This window comes from Dermacentor variabilis, chromosome 1, assembly GCF_050947875.1.
Source record: "Dermacentor variabilis isolate Ectoservices chromosome 1, ASM5094787v1, whole genome shotgun sequence".
In the NCBI taxonomy this organism is placed as follows: Eukaryota; Metazoa; Arthropoda; class Arachnida; order Ixodida; family Ixodidae; genus Dermacentor; species Dermacentor variabilis.
Genome location: NC_134568.1, coordinates 42,930,713 through 42,951,677, shown reverse-complemented (window position 1 = coordinate 42,951,677; position 20,965 = coordinate 42,930,713). Strand labels below are relative to the sequence as shown.

General features: G+C 46.1%; 1 protein-coding gene across 5 annotated transcripts in view; it reads left to right on the top strand.

Annotated features, from left to right (window-relative positions):
• The window catches only part of LOC142576711 (uncharacterized), a 75,600-nt gene that overhangs the window by 24,477 nt on the left and 30,158 nt on the right, over nt 1-20,965 (top strand). For 4 of the 5 annotated variants that reach the window (XM_075686975.1, XM_075686968.1, XM_075686987.1 and 1 more), the window contains exons 5-9: nt 7,473-7,496; nt 14,293-14,477; nt 18,698-18,797; nt 19,859-19,960; nt 20,059-20,107. In XM_075686975.1, coding sequence (XP_075543090.1) covers nt 7,473-7,496; nt 14,293-14,477; nt 18,698-18,797; nt 19,859-19,960; nt 20,059-20,107 — 460 coding nt within the window. The remainder of the gene's footprint in view (nt 1-7,472; nt 7,497-14,292; nt 14,478-18,697; nt 18,798-19,858; nt 19,961-20,058; nt 20,108-20,965) is intronic. The other variant, XM_075686978.1, reaches the window with a different exon arrangement.

Here is a 20,965-nt window from a genome sequence, read left to right as displayed (position 1 = left end):
ACCGATTTCATCGGTACTGCGGGAACTGAGCTGATATTCTTTACTAAACGTTGTGCCTCGCCAAACTCTGAACCTTCATCGGCGATAAAGGAGTTCCACAAACTTCTTTTGACAGCGCATGCTTCGTTTGTTCTTTCGAATGGCCGGGGTACTGAGCGCGTGCACGTATTTCTTCACTGTGTGTGCTACCGTAATAAGCAGCGACAAGACGCACTAAGATGTGCGCGCAACGTGCTCAGTCTTTTGTTTGACTCGAAAGGAAAACAAAGCACTCAACAATGATAACTGTGGGGGTCGAACACGATAAAACAAACGGATACGATTAAAGGAAAGGTTTAGGTTAAGACAATGAGCTGGAAGTGATTTTTCTCGACAATCATTCGCGGCACCAGACAGACCCTGGTCGCCGGCGGGGAATTGGACACGTCACGCTCGGAACTTCAGTTAGTATCTCGTCATGTCCCCAGCGGCAACGATGACAGCGCTCATCCTGGAAGGCAGTGAAGTGTAAAATGGCTTGATCAGGGATGTGTTCATTCGCAGCACGTCTCAGTCGCTGACGATGGTGGATCGAACCCTATCCGCGGGCGACTGATAGAGGTGATGGTGCGGCAGCGATACTTTCAACGAGCCCCAGACATTTTAAATGATGTTGGCGCCCGGGGATCGAGGCGGCCACTCCAAGAGAGTGACTGCGCGCTGCTCTTCCAGCAGATCTTGCACAACACGAGCAGTGCGGATCGGCCACCTATCGCGTTAGAATATATAGTCGTCTTCCAGAAACGGGCCGTCAAGAATGTATGGAATCAGTACGTCATCTATGACTGCCCTGCAGCGATGAACTTACCTTCGAGGCGTATCAGTGGGCGTCGCACAACGCTTAGTAAAACATACTGGCTCATTTCACGCAGTAACGATGAGATCGGCGCCCTGCAATTGACAGTAGAACGCTTCCCGACAAATGCGGCCAGCGCGCGCCGCCGTAGCAGACGACGCCGTTCAAGATCCCGCCCCTCGAGCACCTGCGCGAGCTGCTGCCGCCGCCTGACTCAAGCGCTCGCCGCATCGCGATGCAATGCGCTCAGAGTTTTCCCCTAAATGTGAAACAGACTGTACTACACCCTTCGAATGAAATGTCCACGCGCGCACACGTAGGCACACACCGCGCGCCGCACGAAACGTGCCCAAACACGCGCAGTGCAGGAGGCAATCAAGGCGGTGCGAACGAGAGGTGGGAGAGGGGTACCACCCGCTAATAGAATTTTGCTTCGCATGCGGCGCTCTCAACGCCGGTGCAGCAGCGCCGCTCTCGGTGCCGTTCTTGTCCATAGACGCAGGATCTCCATGTGCCGTCCTTCTTTTTGACCAGCACGACAGGTGACTCCCAGGGACTTGACGATGGCTCAATGATGTCTTTCGCTAGCATCTTGTCTATTTCCGTTTTGATGACGTGACGCTCCGAAGCTTAAACTCGGTAGGGTAGCCTATGGATGGGTGGATTATCGCCTGTGTGTATACGATATTTGACAAGTGACGTCTGGCCTAAGGGTCGGTTGTTCAGGTCGAATATATCCCCGTAGGAAAGCAATAGACTGCAGAGCTGTTCAGCCTCCGCAGGAGTGAGATTCTGGGCGATCATTTTCCTATTGTCGTCAGTACATTTGGCAGACCGGAAAGGCTCACAGGAAGCGTCGACGGCAAAAGGCTCAACGCAGCTAACTTCTAAAGCAGTGATCGTAGCCAGGGTGATATCTTTAGGCAGAATTTGCTTAGCAAGCCCGAAATTCCCCACAGGGTGATACGTGTGATTGTCTGTGACCCTCAGTATTGTATGCGGAACAGTAATGCTGTGGGTGAGAACGGTGGCAGTTATGGGAGCGGAAATGTAATCACCATTGGGAACTGGCGCAGAAGGAGACATTTCGATGTACGTCAAGACCTGTGGTGGAACGTGAACAAAATCAGTCTGCCTTAGGCGAATTTCGTGTGGTCTTGGAGGAACGTCCAGTAGAGGCAGGTCAAGACGCACAGTAGTCTAACTTCGGCTATATCGAACTTGCAAAAAAACGCCTATCAGTTCGATATAGAGCATGAATCGATTTAAGCCTGCTAAATAATTGGATGTCATAAGACATACCATTTATAAAATCACTTTATTGATGGAATTAGCTTAGTTTCGCATTAAACAGTCCTGCATTTTCTTCTGGTTGCGCAATGTCGCTGCCAGCGAGGCACGCACTTCTCCACATTGTCTAAGGAGTAGGAGCTGCTGAGGCCGCAACCTTCTGCATTCGCGCAAAAGCACAGGACTAGTGCGAGCGCACCAATCACTTCCGAGGACGTGGGCAAAGGACCGTCATCTGTTGCGCAATGTCGCTGCCAGCGAGGCACACACTTCTCCACGTTGTCTAAGGAGTCGGAGCTGCTGAGGCCGCAACCTTCTGCATTCGCGCAAAAGCACAGGACTAGTGCGAGCGCACCAATCACTTCCGAGGACGTGGGCAAAGGACCGTCATTGCTTTCCTCATTGCGCCCAATTTCACTTGTGCTCGGTACGATGTCGGCAATGTAGTCTTTGTTTTCGGGCTCTCCTGTGGTCGCGACACCATCATTTGCACTCATGAACTCGTCCCATTGTTGATTCGTCGACAGCTTCCGGAAATTCTGACAGCTCGCTCCAAACTTCGACAACACCGGCAACGGCTTCGTTGCATTAATCAGAATTTACAGTCATCACCAAGCACGCGGAAGCCGGCACGGCTGAAGCAATTTTGTATGAACCACTCGTACACGGCCGTGCGTCCGCGTCGGGTGCCACGGGCACCGGGTCGCAAGTTTGGCCGCTTTAGCCCTAAGTTCTTCAAGATCGTGCTGAGAATGCTCCTCGGAATCTTGCATGCTGCGGGAACATCCGACTTGTCACCGCTTTCAACCAGATTTATGATTTCGAGCTTCACGACGAAAGGTGAATTCTGCCGCTTCACCACAGCAACAGTGCGGGAGAAGGCCCACAAGATGCATACACAATGAACCAGAAAAGCAGCGAGACAACTTGCACTTTCGCCATCTTGCAAGACAAGGGCACGAGAGCCTCTGATTGGCTGTCTGAGCAAGCGCTGCAGGTGGACCAGGATCATTTTTTGCTGGGGGGTGTCGACGGCCCGCTTAGCGCAGCGCAGTAACAGAAAAGCGCAGAAAAGTAGCGAGACTACTTGCACTTCCACCCTTCCACCATCTTGTACGAGTGCACAAGAGCCTCCGAGTGGCTGTCAGAGCAAGCGCTGCGGGCGGGCCAGGATCATTTTTTGCAGGGGGGTGTCGACTCGCGCGGCGTGGTCAGGAGGCAGAGCGGGTAGATGGAATCGCGCCGCCGGGTTTCCCCGCCACCACGAAAAAAAAGCCAACTTCTGGGGGCATTTTTCCGCAGCTTGACGATCGATATATCGGGAGTCGCTGCTATTTTTGTTCGATGTAAGTGGAATTTTTGCTATATATATACTCATTATAACTATACCTTGTCCAGAAATTGTTCGATATATAGAATAATTTGATGTAAACGGGTTCTATATAGTCGGGTTCGACTGTACTTGAGGAACAATCGATGAGCGCTGAATGGGTGGAGAGGAAGTCTAGGCCTACGATGAGGTCATGGGGGTATTGGTCAAGCGCACTGAAAAGGACGACAGTATGGCAGCCGGAAATGTTCACACGTGCAGTACACATTCGGACCACGGTCACCGTGCTACCGTCGGCGATTCGTACGAACCGAGTAACAGCAGGCGTAACAATTTTCTTTAAATGGCAGCGTAGGCGGCTGGTCATAATCGATGTGTGCTCCGGTATCTATGAGGGCTGTGACGGGTGTGCCATCAACTTGGACGTCAAGGCGGTTATGTCTTGTAAACAGCGTCAAAGGAGGATTTTGTGGCGAATCCGACATTGCAGCACCACCTCGAGGTGCCGCATTGTCTAGTATTCCTAATGGGACGGTCCCAGGCAGGTTGGCGACGGTGAGCGGTGAAGCTGGGGCGGATGTAACTGGCGACGTTGAGGCGAGGGCGAGTGGGCATAGCGGCGAGTCGAGGTAGTGACGTCGGAAGCGTCGTAGAAGCGACGGGGTGAGGAACTTTGGGGTGAACTTGAATTCCGGAAGGAGTTTCGAGGAGGGGACGGCCAATGGCTCCGGCAATGATGGGAAACGTGGCCGATTCGGCCGCAGCATAAACAGGTCGGCCTGTCGTCAGGTGTACGCCAGTCCGATGGATTCCTGGTAGGGTAGGAATAACGGACACTGTGAGGTGGACTGCGATAGGACCGAGGCATAGGAGCAGGGCAGGTGTCAGAGCGACTCAAGATGCAGGCGCTGGAAAGACCCATATGAGCGATATCGTTTCAGTGATGTTGTTCCACAACGTCCGTTGAGGTGAGCCAGGAAACGCTCCTTCGAGTTCACTGCGCACAATTCGGGTCACGTTTTTGCTTGGTGGTGGAGAGCTAGATTGGTCAGTGGGGCCTGCACAGGAAAAGGTCGCTGCAGTATTTGGAAGCCGTGTAAACTGACTGTATATACGGCGACTCTTCGCCTGCTCGAAGCAGCGGCATTCCTTCATGATGGCGTCGGCAGTGGACAAGTTTCTAAAGACCAGAAGGTTGAATGCGTCGTCCGCAATGCCTTTGATAATGTGCCCAACCTTGTCCGCCTCCGGCATGGACGTGTCGATTTTATGACAGAGGGCTAGGACATGCTGAATGTAGGAGACATGTCTCAGCAGCAGTTTGGGCACGCGTGCCGAGTTGTCGCTTGGAAGCTAGTTGTCGACCGGTCAGATTACCAAAAACGTCGGACAGCTTTTCTTTGAACAAGTCCCAGCTGGTTAGCTCTTCCTCGTGTGTGTAAAACCATGTTTGCGGTGTTCCATCGAGGTAGAACACGACATTGGCCAGCGTTGGGGTGGGATCCCACCTGCTCACCTTGCTGACGCGCTCATACATGTTCAACCATTTTTCAACGTCAACACCATCGAGGCCAGTGAACTTGCCGGGGTCTTGCAGCTGAGGTAGAGCAACGTACCGAGTATGTGTAGTCGGCATTGCAGCTGCAGATGCGGTGCCTTCCACTGGAAGCATGGTCCCAGGCTGGGTGAGACGTCCACTGCGGAGCTCCGTGGCGAAGACGCGTACCCCGCACAACCACCAAAATGTTGCGGGTATAAAACTATTTACAAGATGTATTTACAAGGCATATATAAACAGCAGCCGAGAATCCCGAGAGGCTGTTGCCACTTCGTCGTCTTCACCATCGACGACCTTGTCCTCTTTTCCACCGTAACAATATGTAGCTCATGGGCACTGGCTCTTGTGGTGGTGGGTCGAATGCGAACAAGATTCGTGACTGTTGTATTCGTCATAATCATAACTGTCAATATTTGACAGATCCAAAGAACTGGTGTAGCTGACATATTGTCACCCGAAGGTCCGGCGTAGTCACAATTCAGCAGAGTGTCTACTCTTCGCTGCTAGTGAACGAGACTGGCATGCCTTACATGCCTTTCCTGGTGGAGACACTCGTGACGTCTAACAAAGAGGTTCGCTCAGCTTCTTGGTCAGGTTTCGGTTTTGTTTTTGCACTTTTTTGCGTGTTTAAAATTATTTTTGAATTTGCATAACAATATTACTATCAGACACGTGACAGAGGGGTCTCGGGAACCTAAATATGTCATTACCGTGACATGGTCAAAAATCGCCGGAGTTGCACTTTAACTTGCCGACATTCTTTGCGTTCCTGCTTCCACTGCCAGCTGGCACCTTTGCCGAGAAAGGCATATAGCGGAACGAGCACAGGGGCCAGATTCGGCAGGAACTTGCCATAATAATTCACAAGAGCCGAGAAGGCTTTCAGCTCACTCACCGAAATGGGTTATGGTGCTTTGAGAATGGCCTTTATGTTCGCGTCCTTTTCCCGTGGTTCGTTAGCTTGGATACAATGGCAGAGAAATGTGATTTCGCTTTGCCGAAAGTTGCATTTTTCTTTGTGCAATCTGAGACCATACTCTCGCAGTTCAGCTTACTGCGCTATACTGCTTATATGAAGGACAAAAAAGATCTGATAATGTCGTGCAATTTCTCTTGCTACGTGCTTGCAACAATGGTGTCTGCTCTGCTCGCTGCACTGCAGACCTGTTTCCATGCAATTCTGTAGCCCGCCCGAAAGCGATGCAACGATCCACTGCTTGTGTCAGAACCAGTGACATAGAAAAGTGCTGCGAATTCCACAGCCTTCTCTTGAATCATGGATCATGAAACTGGAACGTTCCAGGATCGTAAATCCTTCAGCCATGTGACAACAGCGTTGACTTTTCTGAAATACCCAGTGCATAGTCTAGGGCACACGTGGCTGAGCCGTGCACTTTCCGAAGCGGCTGCAATTGCATGGTGCTGGCCCTTAATTGTCGACACTGCTGACGCCGATATCTCAAATGCTTTCGCAATGTCGACTTGACGATGCTCATAGTCCAGCTTACGCAAATCATCCTGTTTTTTGTTTGGTGCTCATGATTAACCAGCATGTGAATGCTTTGTCTTCGTGGTTGTAGGGCTAAAGCTGTGGCTATGACTTTGGCTGGCTACGAGCTTATCTAAGTAGCCAATACAAGGAACATTGGCCAATCCAGTTCAAAGCTAAAATAGGGCCCATTCATCACGCAAGTATGTTCTCACTGTAAAAATCTGCTGCAGAAGTACGGGTTGTGATCAGTGCGACCTGCTAGACATAGCTTGATGCCACGGAAGACGTTCATAGAACTGAAATGGGGACTGCACTGAATTTCATTAAACTGAAAGGCATTTGCATTGGGTTCAATGGCGCTTCGGCAGGAGATCTAAAAACATTCGTTTTAAATGACATTTCTTCAAGTGGTATTTTACTGTATCTCGTTTAATGTAGGAAGTGTTTGCTGAACTTGGCTAACTTTCATGACAGTTTTAAGGGTTTGGATTTCTTAGTTGAGGTGATGACGCACACATTCTTAGGTTTTCAGTGCAGATGTTGATTCTTGGCTGCCTGGTTGTTCACAAGCTGCATTTATCTTTTCAGCGTTTCGATGCTTACTTGCCTTTGCCGCCAATACGCATGATAATATTTTCATCTTGCTGCTTACAATTAATCTTTACATGCCCTTCAATCCAAGCTTGTTGGCATGAGTGCACCCTATTGCAAAAGTGCTAAGGCCAACATTGGTCAGCTGACCAGCATATTTTTGCACTAGTATCTACTTACTGCTGTCTTGTATTTTTTGCTTCTCGAAATATCCTCACTTTCCATGTCTATGCTTTTCTCTCTCTCTGGGCTTCTTGAATTTGGTGATCATAATATAGTTGCTAATTGTTGGGGCACTTACTATTATGGATGCATGTAGTTATGTTCCTGCTGTTGCTTATGTATGCCTTCCTCACGCATATGTCTTCCTTTTTAGGAGGTACATGCAGATGCTGAAGAAGTGAGTGCTCATTTCTTCCTGTGCTGGTGCTTCGGTGTTATGTGCAGATGTGTGCTAGTGTAACTAAAAGCAAGTGGGAAAAACTGCAGTGATCTACCTGCACCGATGCATGACATTGCAAAATAATGTGGGCTTGATACACTTGCAAGCAGCCATGGCAGTGGTTGCTTACGCATGGCTACACCATGGCTCATAAGTTTTACAAGATTGAATATCGGTTAACTTACATTTCATGGAACATTTTGCCATTTGGCATTGATTAATTTATGGGAGTCATTTGTAACTTGTAAGAGATTTTTTGGAGGTGCTGCACCTCGCCGTTAGCTTTTTTCAACAGCAGTCTTGCCACGTGTGCTAACTTGCCTTGGCAAGAAAAGACTCTCATATATGACCCTTTACACACAAGAAAGTTGATGAAAAGGAAGCAAACTGCAGGCATCCAAACAAGTTCAGCCAGTTGTGGTTTTGATGTTTAGCTAAGCTTTTCTGGTTTCATGCCTCCAGGATATGCATACATGGCCAGAGTACTGAGCACACTTAACCGTTCCGTCGATTATTTCGGCATGCTGCACCAGTGCCGACTGCTGCTGGCATGTGTGCGAGCTGAAGGTTGTGGCACTTCATTGCTCAATTGGAAAGCTTCATTTTGGCCTTGGGGTATAACAGCACTGTGTTGTTATGCCGGTGAAATAAGGACGGTTACTTTCTGAGCGCAGTTCATAATGTTGCCGCTTCAGAAAATAGCAATATGCAAAATTTTCGGTCATAGCTGTTTACATACAGGCAATGCTCCTGTGCAGAGAACTGGTCGGCTGAACATTTTTTTGCCAACCAGTGCCCACTTCGGAGGTGCGGCAGATGGGAGGGGAGCTCCCAGTGACATCACGCTGTTTGCAAACAGGGAGAGGCCTATTGTTACAATGTCTTGGCCCTGAACTGGATGCTCAGACCCAGCTGGTCACATACCATACTGAGCAAGGCAGCCTGCTCAGCTGCCTTAGCCTGTAAACCACAACTGCCGCTTCTGCTTCATAATTCTTGTATTTTACTTGCTCCTTTAGGTGAGTTCGTTGATTCATGTGAAGTAGTAGTGTCTGTACTTTGCTGGTACATCAGAAAAACTGCTGCAGTACCCCTTTGGCATGTTGGAGAGTGGGGATGAGCTACATGTCTTTTTGTATGCTGTAGGTAGGCTAGCCCACAATAGCCACATATCTGGTACCAGCTATCTAGGATTTAACACATGTTAGACAAGGGAGGCCTGTTCGTGCCCTCCTGTCCCAGCCCTTAGATACAGCATTTTTGGGATTCAAGGCAGCGAATGATGGGGGTGCTCTTTATGGCAACTTCATGCTTATCAGATGCCAGGTGTAAACCCCCTTTTGGATGCCCTTTGGCATTTGATCAGCATAGCTTAGTGGTGCCCAATGACTCGAACAGTGCAAGTCCTTTGATACCAGTGTCGCAAGGTGCATTTTCGATGGCAGTCTAGCCAAATTGGGGTAGTAATTTTCAGCCATGATTGACTCCCTTCTGCAGCTTGTGCAGATGAGCCAATCACTACCAACAAACTCCATTGTGATTGATAATGCGCCATGTGACACTAGTCATCTGCTTCGTCAGTCTGTTGAGTAGGATCCTCATGACTCCAGTCTACACTCGTTCTCTACTATCTTGCCTAACTTGGCTTACCGCCTTCACTTTCATCTGTACCGCGCTCCGCAGAGCCTGACGTTCCACTGCACATTTTCCTGCTTCGTTGAGCATTCAGCGTTGTAAGAAAATTGCTCTAAAATTTGCTACAGACATCGCGTATACAAAATGTCCGATTTATTTTGTTCGCATCCATATCAGATACAGTAAAAAATAACTAGAAAGTGAACATAAATATAGTTTTAATACGTGCAGGAATGCGCAGTGCACTTATGCATTTTTTGGACTCTGAATGCCTCTTGCACTTCTGGACTTGACCCTATAAAACTAAGCACAGCAACCAATTGTTTTGCTTCAGTTTTTGGTGGTATGTATGTGCTGAAAGAAATGAGCCCACTTGGAAGCCTGTCCGCTATTTTTCAAGCCTGGTGCTCTGGTTGCAACAGCTACAACAAACAGAGCAGAGTCTGGCGAGCAGCAAGCTTTGCATTGTTTTAGAAACACCTGCTCTAAGTGTCGACAGTTATGTCCATGTAGTGTGCGAAACCTAAAACAACTAGAAAATAGCCTGCAATGTGCTACCATCTATGAAAATAGCCAGCAATAGCGTTCTTTCAGCAGCTAACGAATCGCCGGTTACTTAGCTGGTGGCCTTTGCCATCACAACCAGCAGATCACCGGCTGTGGAAGCGAATGGGTTGACAAGATAGTAGCACAGCCGTTCTTCACCCTTTAGACCCGCAATGCAGTGACTCTCCATAGTTTAAGGGGGGACGCGGCTTTCACATAGCACAAAATGGCCAGAAAATCGATTTTTTTGAAAATCACATATAACTCTTTTTATATATAATTCTATAATTCTATTCCATATAATTCTATAACTATTTTTCTATCTGATTCCCCAAATACCATGACTGTAAACCACATAGAAGTGCTCTAAAAAATGCTTTTTGGAAGCATCAGGTAGGCATTCTAAACATTTGTGCCAATTTTGATCAAATCCATGAAGAGGTAAGGAAGTTGATTTTCAAAGTCACGTCCCCCCTTTAATAGTCTCATTTACTGCTTGGATTTGAATTAACACATCTGACCAGGCACCCACATGCCCTTGCCATGAAAAATCATACAGCACTCGAGTCTCATATTAAGGTGGGACACGGGTCTTGAGGCAAAATAATTGCGAAAAAAATAAGATTTCTTGAAAATAACATTTTCAATACCTGCAGCTACTATTCCTCTAATTCACCATGTTTCACATCTCAGTGGAAGAATATTTTGACCGTAATATCAATCTATAACATCACTGTGAGCTGCATTCCGCGCAAAAACAACCCTTTTTATCACGGCGCATAGCTCTTCCTATGCGCACGACTGCAGCCATCTTAGTCTCGTTGGAAAGATGAGCCTTTCTTCTTCAATTTCCCGCCAAAAGTGACTTTGCCGGCTCACCGGTGACGTTAAAATCCAGGGAAAAAAAGTCCAAACGTACGATCCCATTCGTCGACTAGCGCGTGTGACCAGAAACGCGTGCTGTGGTTGGCTGCACGAGCTTCCTGTCTGCTCCATTCCGCAGGCAACGCGACGGCGCGTCTCATAGGTTTTGTGACAAATGCACAACGATGACTGATCGACCGGGGAAGTTTGCCACGAGGCACAACTTTGGCAAAAAAAAGTGATCGGCTTATAACTTTCAAAAGTGTTCCATTCCTTCGGAGAACATCGATAATCGTCCGCCGCCAACGCCGAAGTAGGCCTCCTAGCCAGCTCACCGAGTGTGTTCCGGACAGCGGCAGCGTACGGTGTGACACTGCACTGTTGCAGTGTGCGGATTTGTTGCAGAGGGTGATGAATGCTCAAAAAAACTTGCAAAGTTCTTGCGCCAACGCCAGCAACAAAGCGGAAGTTGGATTTGCTCACTCGCACAGACGGCGTTCCAGCTGGAACAGTCGATGCTGAAGCAGGCTTCGCTATCGTCAGTAGGACTTTGTTGTGGGGTTCTCAATCATGCTCTTGGGACAAAGGAACGACAACACAGTAGTGCAAACAATCACAAGGGCATTTATTGCACCTTTCATAGGCCTGCTAGCCGAATTACTATCCACAAAACATGCCGATGGGTGCACGACAAATCGCGGAACTCAGACTGACCGCATAGCGAGCAAATATGTTCACCCCATGCTGGACACCATCCAATTTCACACATCCAGGTGAATAAAGGCTTTTTTTCACATGGTGGCTAGTCTTCTCCACTTTTCTCATCCCGCTTTTTTTGGTAATCAGCAATTTTCCGGGAGGCATAGTTACTTGCCTAATCATCCAATTTGAATAATTTTTGCTTTGTCTGATAGCTAGGCTCCCAGGAAGTGCAAGAAGTCTGTAATGCCACACTTCTGCACCTTGAAACATACTGAAATTTTGAGGAAGGCAAAAAAATATATTGCATGTCAAGTTACAACTTTGAACTTTTGTAACCTTGGCTAGAACAGAGGAAGAAACATGAGACAATGCTTATTGCACTCCTTGAGCATTCAGAACTATTTTTGCATAACTTCTACATTTCTTACTGCAAAACATTTTCTGCCAGTCATACTGGAACATGGGAACAGGAAAAATTGCATCAAATATTTTTCTGATTATATAGAGAAAACAATTACGTATTTGCATCAACCGAAATAAATTGCATATTACCTACAAAATTCACTCCTCTAGCAGCAATATCAATAATGGTATTGCTCGAGGCCTAGGTCCCCCCTTAATGAAACAAGATAAATTACGAAATAATGCATATAGGGAAGTACTATAAATACAATTCTTGAAATCAAGAAGATACCCTACCGTTGCCCACGAAGCATATCACTTTCTGCTGGGTTGGGCAGTTAGGTGCGGCAGTTCAATATTCCTATGTCAAGCATGTGTTCGAACAACACTGGTCTTTTGCGCCTCCGCATATAGTTGTGCACACGAATTCCTTCCGCAATGGTGCAAATGGTGGCCGTGCACAAGCAGTGGCTCACCATTGCCATCACACTTCTCTCTCACTGCAACATACCGTGCAGGATGGTGAAGCTAGGCTTGCCACACCTAGCTTGCTACACCTAGCTTCACCAGCCTGCCCAAACATTGCATTCTCGGATGGCACGACGCCACCACACGGGGGGTGATGGGGCGACGTGAGAGTGACGGATCAGCTGTGTAGTCGGTGTGCCGTGTGATGGGCCACGTGCTGCTTGACCACAATAATCTTAGTGTGCATCGCAGCATTCTAGCTGTTCTCTTTGACCCTATTGCTGATTTGCCAGTGTGGCAATATTGGTGGTGGTCCAACTGCGCCATTTGCGCACGCAAAAGGTCTGCTATATCTGAAGGCCATCCTATTGAAAATTCGGGTCACAATATGCTGTGAAAGGGGGGAACTTCTATAGTGCTTATGCTAACCTGGAGGCAATTTGTGAAGCTCTAAAAAAAAAAAATCAAAAGTAAAACAATGTTTTATAGTAGTACTACAAACACACTATCTGCACGGCACCTTGCTGTCTACCATTTTCCGGGCACTAGCTACCCACAAATTGGTTTCCCACGGTTTTTATGCACAATGGCAAGATTGCTGTTGCCGAAAAAAAATGGGATCAAGCGATATCTCTGCCGTTGTAGCCAGTTTCCCACCGTTCCAGCCGACTCGAATGTGTTGCCACTGACACAAACATCAGCTACAATTTATCACACGAGGTAACAGTCACTACAATAAATTGATGCCTTAATTTTATTTTCAGTTATGAGCAACTGCCAAATCGCTAGCATGAATGAGAGTTTTGATGTGAGGCAAGTGCAACTGGGAGCCCGCGTCTGGCCGCAGAGTCTACTGCCCTGCATGCGAGATGGCTTGCAGCCTGGATGCTGTGAATAGCAGCCCGTCTTCTTTTCTCTGCAAATCGATTCGATTTGAAAGAAGAAAGTTCTCAAAACAAAGCATGTTGGGATTGTCCGCACTTGTGTTTGAGGTGCAGTCTGCTGTGGCTTCGAAGCAAAGCAGGCTAGGCCTAACGTTGCCTTCTGCACCTACTATTTGGCACTGAGCCGACAGAGGTGGGCTGTGATGAGCTGCTTGCACGGTTGTCCCCTAAAGTCATTTTTAGCCTTGTGAAGGGTGCCACTGTGGGAAATGTGCTGCTAGTGTGCGTCTTCCTTAAAGATAGGGAATTTTTGCACTTTCTACAAATGACTAGAAAAGGTTGTGGGCAGTGCACATGACTGCAGCTAGAAAGCACTAAAAAAATGAATGATGGGCTTGTCGCTCCCACACCAGCTTCTTGTGACAATTTAGCAGCGCATTTGCGGGACTAGTTAAGTTTATTGAAAAGGAAGTATTACATTGCATTCTAAAGGAACAAAACACCTGGAGCGAGCTTTTAGAACTTCTTCAGGAAAAGAAAAAAAATTAAAATACTTGTGATGTCATACTAAATGTACCAGAACTGTCGTTCAGGCACGAAATTCAGAAAGTGAAACTTTGACCTTTATTTTCGATAATAATAACCAAACTTTGTCTGGCATACTGATTCTTAGAGAAATTTGCTACATCAGACATAACTCTGTTTAGTGTTCCTATAAACGGACACTAAAGAGAAACGCTAAATCAGTTTAGGCTAAAGAATTATTCCCAAACTTTATTTTCATTAATTTTTCTAAAAACTGATTGTTATAAGAGCAAATGAAGGCCCAACTTCAATTTCTTAGAATATTGTGCCAGAACCCCAGCACCATTATTTCAGTATGATGTAAGGGATTTCAAAGTATCTTTCCGTATTTGGGCTGTCATGGTGCAGTAAAAGTTCGCGAAGTTCAGTCTTTGGCTCCTTGAGAATGCAGTGTAGTCCATCCTTGCCAACAAACAATTAACCAGGCTTGAGCAGGTGCTAACAAAACCTAAGACATCACTGCAAGCTGGTGTGGGAACTTAACGAAGTGTATCAGTCTTTTCGGGCCTTGCCCAAGCCTCCAGTCACGGTAAGAGGGGATTTTTTTTTAGGTATAGAAGCGTAAGTTATTAATATTGGTTCAGTTATTATGTTTCTTTAAGAATCCCTGTGTTTAAACCCCTGTCACTGAGCAAGAGGAGTAGAGAAAAGTGTTGCTTATTTTTCAGGGAGGTGGAGAAGATGGTGCACAACCTACAGGCAAATCAACAGCCAAGTCGGGTGCTAAAGTACCTGCCAAACCAGGCGCCAAGGCGTCTGGATCTAAGGCTTCTGATCCCAAATCTCCCACCAAAGGCGCGGATGGCAAGGGACAAACCGGAGGTCGGGCAGCTGACAAGGCTCGTCAAGAAGGGTGATGAAGCATTATTTTTATTGCAGCATCAGCTCTGCCCAGAATGCACGGAGTAGTAGTTGCATGCCGCAATAAATTTCCTTGTTACGAATCTTGCGGATTTGTATTGAATGTGCATATTGCTGGGAATACACTGCAGATCGGCCATAAAAATGCTTAGAAACATCCTCAGCCTGCCATTGCTTTTAGTCTGAGTTCTCGCTAATGTGTGATCAGAAGTCTGTCTTGAGCAGTGTTTCTTTTGTTTAGATCAGTATAAACACATTCACAAATACACTGCTTACAAAGGCAAGCAATTCATGCGGTTTAACCCCTGTCTGTTCTTAACCCTCAAATTCTAAAATTAATTTGCGAGTTCTTAATATAACGCCTTCAGTCACTGTGTGCAAATTGTATGCGACTCTTTTTTGCCATTTCTGTCTAGTTGTGGCAAGGAAATAATCATGCAAATTAAGCTTAAGGTAGACTGAGCACTCTGATTACCTTAATTGGCTCCATTTCACTTCCGACTGCAGTGTACTGCTACAAACGACCACTGGCATGCTTGACGGGATGTTCGAGGTGCAGCGTTCTGTTGGCAATAGCCAAATAAATTTTTCTTGTTTTGTAATGCTCGTACCAATCACTAGCTTGTGAATGGGCTTTGAGCTAAAGGTTCAGTTCTAATCAGTATATATATATAAAAAAGCAGCATGACTGACTGGAGAATACGTAAATATTTAATCACTCACCAATTGCGATGACCTACTAGAAAATGCAGTCCTACCACTGTGGCTTGTTTTCAGGGCAGTCTTTAGCACTTTCTCATAAAATTAAATTTAACACATTTATTTACACTACTATAATTCTTGACTTACGGGGATAACAACATTTTATAATAACCAATAATGTATGGTTTCACAAGGTTCGTTATGAGTGTTATTAAACTGTGGTTAGCATGCCACCAGGGGCTCTCAACGTGGACCAGTTCATGTAGGTCCCGAGAGGCCACTGTAAAGATTGACAGAGGTTTTTTTCAGTGATCCTCCACTGTGGTTATCAATATGGCATTCTGCCACTGGGCACGAGGTCACGGGTTTGACTCCTGGGAGGCTGCCGTGGCACATTTTCATGGAGCCAAAAATACAAACATGCTCACGTACTTGTATTTAGTTGCAGGTTACGGAAATCAAGGTGGTCGAAATTAATCTAGACTCCTCCACTAAGGCATCACTAAGGCATCTCGTAACATACCCTGTGCAGTTTTGAGGACATTTAAGCCCCACAATTTTCCTTTTATGAGGGCGAATGTGAAAGTCTTAGCCCCCTATTCTTTTTTTTTAGCCAAATTACAGCTGTAAAGGTAAAGTCAACATATCCATTCCCAGCAGTAGACCTTTCTTGGACTGGCTTTATCTGCCGGTAGTCGCGCAGCACAGTGCTGCTGTCAGTTTTTGAAGACGCCGTCTGTGCTTCACATGTCCATGGCGTACAAACGAAGTGAGATTCATTTTCTACGGAGCAAAAGATGAACACCTATCGAAATCCACAGGGAAATGCAGTCCATGTATGGGGAAAGTTGTCTCGTTTTAAGGAGTGTGAGGTGGTGGTGTTGAGAGCTCACAAAAGGCCGTAAGTGTTGCATGACAATGAGTGTACTGGGAGGCGACGTGTGCCGCTGGCTGATGACAGGGGAATCTCAAGTTTAGTACTGCATTGGGACAAATATCTGCACCGGTATGGTGACTACGTGGAAAAATAGTGTAAGGTATGTGGAATAAATAGTATGTATATTTGTAATCACTTGTATGTACCTTATTTTGGCTAATAAAAAATAGGGGCAAAGACTGATTCGCCCTTGTAAGTACCATTTGTGAAGCTGCACCCTCCACATTGATGCAGGTCCAGTTGAAAACAAGAAATAGGTGTGTTAATGTTCAACCACATCAGAAACTTTTGCTCTCTTCTAAACCTGTTGTCTCTACCTGTCTTAATTGTCCTAGTACAGTTGAACCTCAGTATGGAGAACTCTCATTTAATGAAGTAAACTTAAAAATTGGCTGGCCATGCTTTATTTCAGAGTAGTATTATGCGGTGGCAAAACAAAACATTGAGGCAATATTGGCTAGAGCGTAGCGAATATTTGTTTACTTGCACTTTGGGGTATTTATTCTGGTATCAAAAGTGTCAAATAGTACTTGGCAAGCGCAGCTTGACGGAGCACTTTCTGGATGCACGTGAGTGTTGTGGCCAACAGCTTTGCTTGGCTAGCCTGCAGCCCACAAGCCATGCACTGAGGTTCCCCTGTGATTACTCCAACAGTGTGGTTGTATATTAATGCAGGTGCAAAGCATGTGTAATTTATCTACTTGATGCTTATTGGTACAGCAAGCAAGCAGTGGTTCATGAAAATTGGTGGGGGAGAGACATTGCTAGTCGATTAAAGCATCGATTCTCGAAGTGGGGTTCTGCGGGCCCCTCTTCAGGGTTCCTTGAGCCACTGCTAGATCTTCCCTGGTTCTGCGCTCGCCAAATGGCTAAGGCGGCGAACTATGCGCGTTTCTGCCATTTAAAGATAGGTGCCGCTGGCGTGCGTGCTGACACATACATCGGAGGATTAAAAATTAAATGCATGGAACAGCACAAGCCAGCTGGTTCTAGTACGGTAGCTCAGCTAGTGTGGAGCACCGCAAATGTGCACGACTCAAAAGAGCAAAGATGGCGCTAGCGTCCAACCGAAACAAAGTGGCGCGGAGTCTGCATAGTCATCAGCGGAAATCGCATGTGATATGTGACTGGCAGCAACACCGGAACGCTTCGTGCTTAATTTTGCTCTCAGAGCCTTTATTCTTGCGTTTATCGCAGCACATAAAACCGCATTGGTGGCTGGTTGTGTGCCTTCATAGTCACCATCCATGATCGCGTCGATAGCAACAACGCTTTCATCCACACTTGTTGCAGCAAACGGTGCAAAGCTGTCAAAGGTGAAGAGTGCTAGCTATATCGCAGTGGACGGACGATTTGTTGGTGACCAGCTCACTGGCCAAAAAAATGATTGGGATGTGCACGCAGTATTGAAAAACATCTCGGATAAAGATGCGCGCCGCGGCTGTGCTGTGTAGGATGCTGCAAGGCCTTTGCTGCTGCGAGTGTGATCAGTCGCTTAAGAATTGCAGCTTCTGCACTCCTCTTGTGCAAAATAGAAACAGGATTTGCTGATTTATTCAGCAAATAAAGGCATGTTGTAAGCATCTTGTTTGTTTTCTTGATACCCTCGACAATTCGACATTCGGTTAATTCGGACATTCTTTCCTGTAAAATTCGAATTGACGATGTTTTACTGGGCACCAATTCTCACCTCTTTTGATAAAATGTTATAAGTGTCCTCGTGCGATAAGCACTGAAAACTGTCATTCTTTTTTGGCATGCCTTGGTTGCGATGCTGTCTTGTCCTGGCTCATAGTAATTGCACCCAGTTTGGACCATGTGGGTTGCACGTTGCCGTCAAAGTAGCCTGCACTACACCACCATTGGCCCCAAACTTGTTACGGGCTGCGCCTAGCCTTTCTATTATGGGTAGGCCCTTGGCGCTTCATGGAGCTTAGCAGGGTTCCTTGGGACCAACATGCTTGAGAAACTCTGCGTTAGAGGCATCACGCTTGTTTCTTATACATAGATTTGTTGGCAATTTTTTTTCCACCAATGTCAGCAAAGATGCTTATGTTGAATATTGGATATATGTACGAAGGTTTTTTCATGTCGTAGGCGACATCCATAATAACATATGACCGTGTCACTGAATTTTATACAGCAATAATGAAAGCAAGAATGTCAACTTTGAGGTATTATCGATTTCTGTGCAACTAAAATTCATTCACTGAAAGCTTAAATTATGTACTGTGGTAGCGAAAAACGTCAAGTCCTCTGCAAGGGCAACTTGCATTGTCATGGGCATTGCGCATGTGATGTGACATTTAGCCAGAAACTTCATACTTGCAACAAATTCGGCAAGGGAAAATTATTTTTCTGGTTTTGTTGCCTGTTGGCAACACTGGTCCATATATGGTTAATATGTAGTCAACAGATTCAGTTATTGGATACTAATTTTTAGTGTTTTCTTACAAGCTATGTTTGTGTGTGCGTGTTTGTGCATATGTATATAATTATATTTGTGGCTTCGACTAACGTTTTGCAAATTTATAGGTTGGCAAGTGTGTGATACCTTTATATATCTTATGCAGGGTGAGGAAAGGCGGCCAGAAGGATAAGGGCTGGTGTACAGTTTGTGAGGTGCACTTTGATGGCAGTTTCCTTGACCATCGCAGAACTGAGGAACACAAGGTAGGCCATTTTGATACCAAATAGTACTCTTGTGTGCACCTCCACGCATTATGCGAGCATATGTAGTGCAGTTCAAACTTGGGTTAAAAATGCACCATCGTTCCACTTAACAAAACATTTTATGCACTGGAGCACAAAACTAACTGGAACACCAATGCATTTCTCCGTGAAGTTCGGGAATTAATATCTTTAAACTAGTGCCATCCTGACAATTTGATCCACGTGAATCTGCCTTGCGAACTCCCCGGCTAGAACTTGTAAATTGCAATATGTGCCATAAAGTAATTACAAGCTTAATTAGGGAATATTAGTTAATTAGTCCATTATGCATATCAGTTCTTTGTGCAAGTGGTGTCTGTCTCTTGAGGTAGACCAGCTCATGGTCTAGAATTGTGCTATCTGCCATAGGAATTTAAAAAAAATTTGAGTGTCCACTGAAACACGCGGTATACTGCAGTTGCTGGAAAATTGTGTAGACTGGTGAGTAGGGTTCTCATTGAGGTGCGCCGGCTGAGAGGGGAGTGACAAGGGCAATGCAGAAAGGAAGATGCACAGTGAACGAACAGGGGGAAAAAAAATGAAAGCTGCGGCAGTATTGTGCTGGGCAGCAAAGCCTCTGCTCTGGCCGCTTCTAAGCGGTGTGCGGGAGAACCGTTTTGACAACAAAAAGGAGGGTGTGGGCGACAGCTCACATGGGGGCAACTTGGTTCATGGCCTCCATGTTCTTGTGGTTCGAAGTTGCTGTTCTGTGTTGGTTGTATAGAGAAGGGGGTGGTGGGCTGTGGGAATTCCGAAAAATCAGTTGGCGTTTCTTATTCTATTAGATACTTGCTGTGCACATGCTGAGCTAGAAAAATGTGGTCTTCGTTATAGTGCGGTATCCCTTGTGCGGATATTTGCAACCGTGGCCACTTGCGTTACACCTTAACATGAGTATTATTCGGCTGGTTAGCTGGATTGTCTCATGATATTTAGTGCATGGAAGTGAAGCTGCTTCAATAAGATTGATATTGCAGTTCAAATTGCTTCAATTGCCCTTTCTTTTTCTGTTCCTTCTGTAGGTGAAGCGGGATGAGAAGTATCCGAAGTGTCACCCCTGCAGCATGGGCTTCAATAATCGCAAACAGTACGAGCAGCACTGCTCTGGTGACTTTCACCGCAAGGTAAAAATCGATTCTCTTTTATTTTAGCAAGCTGCTTGTATATTGTTGTGCACATATCTCTATATAAGTAACTTCCAATTTTTCTTGCATTGAAACAGAATGTGGAAATACTGGACAATGAAGTGGATGAGACGGCTGGTCCTTTGGGTGAGTAGTGGGTGGTAGTCACTAAATGCCAGAAACTTCTGCTTAGTGGGAGGGGGAGTATTCAATTAAGCTTCTCTCCCCCCCCGCGATACAACCTCCAGTCATTTTGAATTCTACAGTCACCTTTTTTGCATTTTGGAAACATTAGCGAAGCTAACGTGAGTTGGCAACGCATCCTGGTAGAAAATACGTTTTTTTTTTTAAATATTGCTATGTAGTTAAAGGGCCCTTCACCAGACCCCATTGCAAATTTTAGTTATACAGTGAAAATTGTAAGGGCCTGTCAGGGAGTGTTTTACCAAAATAATTTTTCATGTCTGGTATTTATTGGAGGAGATAGAAGAAATTTAATGTTCCTATCATGGAGGTGAGTGTCGCTGCCAACAGACACGCACTCCCTTTGCCTTGGCAAGCGCCCCTTTAATGTGATGGTCTCCCATCAATAGTAGCTTCATGTTTTGCATCATGTTCATAGACTGAAGTAGCCGGCTAGACCTCTCTGCTCTGTTGCTTGTTCATTGCAGCGGGTGGTCGTCCTTTTGCCGCTCTGAAATCGCAGTGCTAAACACTTGGCTGCTGTTGCAAGTCCAAGTGAAGCAAACTTTCTCTTCTTGAAGCAAGGCACTCACGGGGGAATGGAACTACCTTTTGGATGAATTGAATCTACCATTGCCAGGAGAACATGACCATTAAGCCCACAAAATAGTTATCATAAGTCAACAGCTGTACTAATTTTACTTCCTGTTCTTGGGAACCCTAAAATTAGGTGGAGCTGCCGTGTTCTTGTTTGCATCCGCATATTGTTTTTTTAATGTCGCACTAAATTGTAGCCGAGTCCTGCTTGTCTTGGACCCCGAG